The sequence below is a fragment of the Tupaia chinensis genome, unplaced genomic scaffold, assembly GCF_000334495.1.
Source record: "Tupaia chinensis unplaced genomic scaffold, TupChi_1.0 Scaffold000495_1, whole genome shotgun sequence".
Lineage (NCBI taxonomy): Eukaryota > Metazoa > Chordata > Mammalia > Scandentia > Tupaiidae > Tupaia > Tupaia belangeri.
The window spans coordinates 2,076,670-2,079,397 of record NW_006160007.1 but is presented as its reverse complement, the minus strand read 5'-3'; the positions used below and the strand labels follow the sequence as shown (position 1 = coordinate 2,079,397).

General features: G+C 43.4%; 1 protein-coding gene across 1 annotated transcript in view; it reads left to right on the top strand.

Moving 5' to 3' along the window:
• DNAH9 (dynein axonemal heavy chain 9) overlaps positions 1-376 on the top strand; it is a gene marked incomplete at its 5' end in the record, with an annotated part of 330,910 nt that extends 330,534 nt beyond the window's left edge. Inside the window, 1 exon segment of the mRNA XM_014590899.1 lies at positions 1-376. This exon segment is cut by the window's left edge and continues 11 nt beyond it. Within this exon segment, the coding sequence (XP_014446385.1) occupies positions 1-154 (154 nt within the window).
• Positions 377-2,728: the final 2,352 nt, after the last annotated feature.

Sequence of the window (2,728 nt, the reverse complement as noted above, 5' to 3'; positions counted from 1 at the left end):
TGCTGATAAACAGGATTGCCGCAGCATCTATTCCTGTCCTGTGTACAAGACCTGTCAGCGGGGACCCACCTATGTATGGACTTTCAACCTGAAGACTAAGGAGAACCCATCCAAGTGGGTTCTAGCTGGGGTAGCCTTGCTTCTCCAAATTTAGTTTCCTACGGAGCCTCTGACAAAACAAGGGGCTGGGCTGGAGGCTGCCTAGGGGGACAGTTGGTAAGGGATAACTACAAACACTTAGATTAAAAAAATCATGAGCACCAATCATTCTGTAGAATTCCTCTAAAAAACTCAGAGAGGAGACTAAATTGAGGCTGAACTGGAGGAGCATGGGTCCAGGAATGAGGGGAGAATTTTACAGTACTAATCTTTTCTAATAAAGTGATTTACTCTTCCACTGTGTCTGGCCCAGGCTTTGAGAGTTGCTGAGTCATAAATGAGCCTTGACCTTGATACACAGCACCATCCTCAATGTTTTAATCCCAGCCACTCCCTGTCCCTGCAATCCTTGGACCAGCAGCCTTGGCATCACCCAGGAATCAGAATCTCTATCTAACAAGCTCTCCAAGTGACTATGTGCACATTACAACTTTAAAAAATACTCCGGGCCAGCAAGTGGCATGGTGGTTAAGGCACTGAATTCCCACATAGCTGACTAGTTTGAGTCCCAGATCTGGCAGCTTGAAAATCACACGAGGTGCACGAGTGTGTGTGTGTGCGTGTGCGCACACGCACACCAGGATCCCAAGAGAATGGAGGAGATGCAGCATGGCCATCCCCCCAGGGGTTGATTTTTCACGTTCCCATCCTGTCTCTCTCCAGCAAGCACATGTGCCTTGTGGCAAAAACCTAAACTGAACAAACAACAAAAAACACCAGTCTGGATCAGGGGTCACCACAATTTTTCTTTAAAAGGACAGACAGTAAATATTTTAGGTTTTGCAGGCTTCAGCTCTGCCCCTATAGCCCCAAAACAGCTATAAACAATAGTAAACAGTGAATGAAGGAGGTGTGGCTGCATTACAATGAGCTTTATTTAGAAAAACAGCAATGGCCATATTTTGCTGCTCCCTGCCATCAAGAATAAAGGAAATGCACATAAGATACTTATTCTTCAATAATTCACACATCTACTCAATAAATTTTTATCTGATACCTATTTGCTGAAGTAACTGTGAATAAGCAAACAGGTTGTTCTTCTGAATCTGTCATCCTTCAGATCATTTATGAGGTATCCAAGGAGAAACTCTTCCCTTAAAGCTTTTCATTGAAAAGTTCTCTACATTTTCCTCTGTGGCAAAATTTTTCCCTGGAAGATCAAAGGGTTCCTCAGTCTTGAGGAGTTTTAAAGAGCTCTACGAGATGTCTTGTGTGGTAAGTCTGGGAGGGCCTAGTATTCCTTGTGGGATCATTTTTCTTTTATATCTTTACAGAGACTTCCTTTTTTTGATTAATTACTATTTACAACGAAGGTTCTTAAACTTGAGCAGACACCAGAATTCCCTGGTGGGCTTGTTAATACAAAGATTGCTGGGCCCCATTATTTAGTAATTTCTGATTCAGTGAGCTTAACAAATTGCTGGTGCTGCTGGTCTGGTGGCCCTGATTTAAAACCTCAAATCTTTTTTTTTCTTTTTTTTTTTAAGAATTATTTTATCTAACTTTATTTATTTTAATTTGACCAGAGAGGGACAGAGCGAGAGAGAGAGAGAGGAAAAGTGAGAAAAAGCAGGCTGAGAGCTCCAGGAGGACTCAAACCACAGTTGGCCATGGGAGTCCAGCACTCCTTACCACACCACCTGCCAGCCCCAAAACCTCAATCTTAACCATCCTACAAATCTGTGCTATGCAGAATACAGAATCTAACACCAACGCCTCCATGATTTCCCTGCTTTCTGCTCTGCTGTTCTTGTACTCCCTTGAGTGGGCATTTTTATACTATAAGAGAGGTAGCAAATCCCTCTTAGAATCCAGAACGCCAACTTTAGTTCTGACTCTCTTCTCTCAACGACGAGTAAAATACTTCCTGCTGCTTGCCATCATGTTGCAGTTTCCAGCCTATGGGTTCATTTCTTTTCAGAGAGCTAGGTCTGTCTCTTATTAGCATCACCCTTCTTGAACCTTAATCAGAACTGTATGACAAAACCAGGCAAGGAGACGATTGGGATGGTGGAAAGAAGTTCACATCACAAAGGCAGGACACTTTAAGGCACCTCACTTTTGAACACATGGAACTGGACAGGTTAGATTTAAGTGCTAATAACTCTCAAGACAGCATTATAATTTAAATTGATACTATTGATTTCTCCCTAACACTACAGACAAACTGAGGTAATAAAGATAATTTCAAAGCACAGAACACTCTGGCAAAAATAATAGCCCAAGTGAGATGCCAGGAGAAAGTGGGCTAGATTGAGCTATGCAGTCAACTGAGAGGTAGACTCAGAAAGAGGGCATGGAAGACAAACTTACCTGAGACAAAGGTGGATGCAGCACTGGCCAAGCTCTTACAACCTGGGCATCAGGTTAGTGTTTCATTACTGTTCAAACTAGACAGATGCATACGGACAGCTCTCGGAGCTCAACTTAAGGGGGTTCTCTGAAAAACTGGGCTTTGAGGCGCTAAACAGTGGGGCAGTGGTAACATAACACTGTGAGGCTGACCCACATGATGTGTCCACAATCCGGGTGGCTGAGGCTGGGGGTGGTGGGTTATGGTGTGAGGACC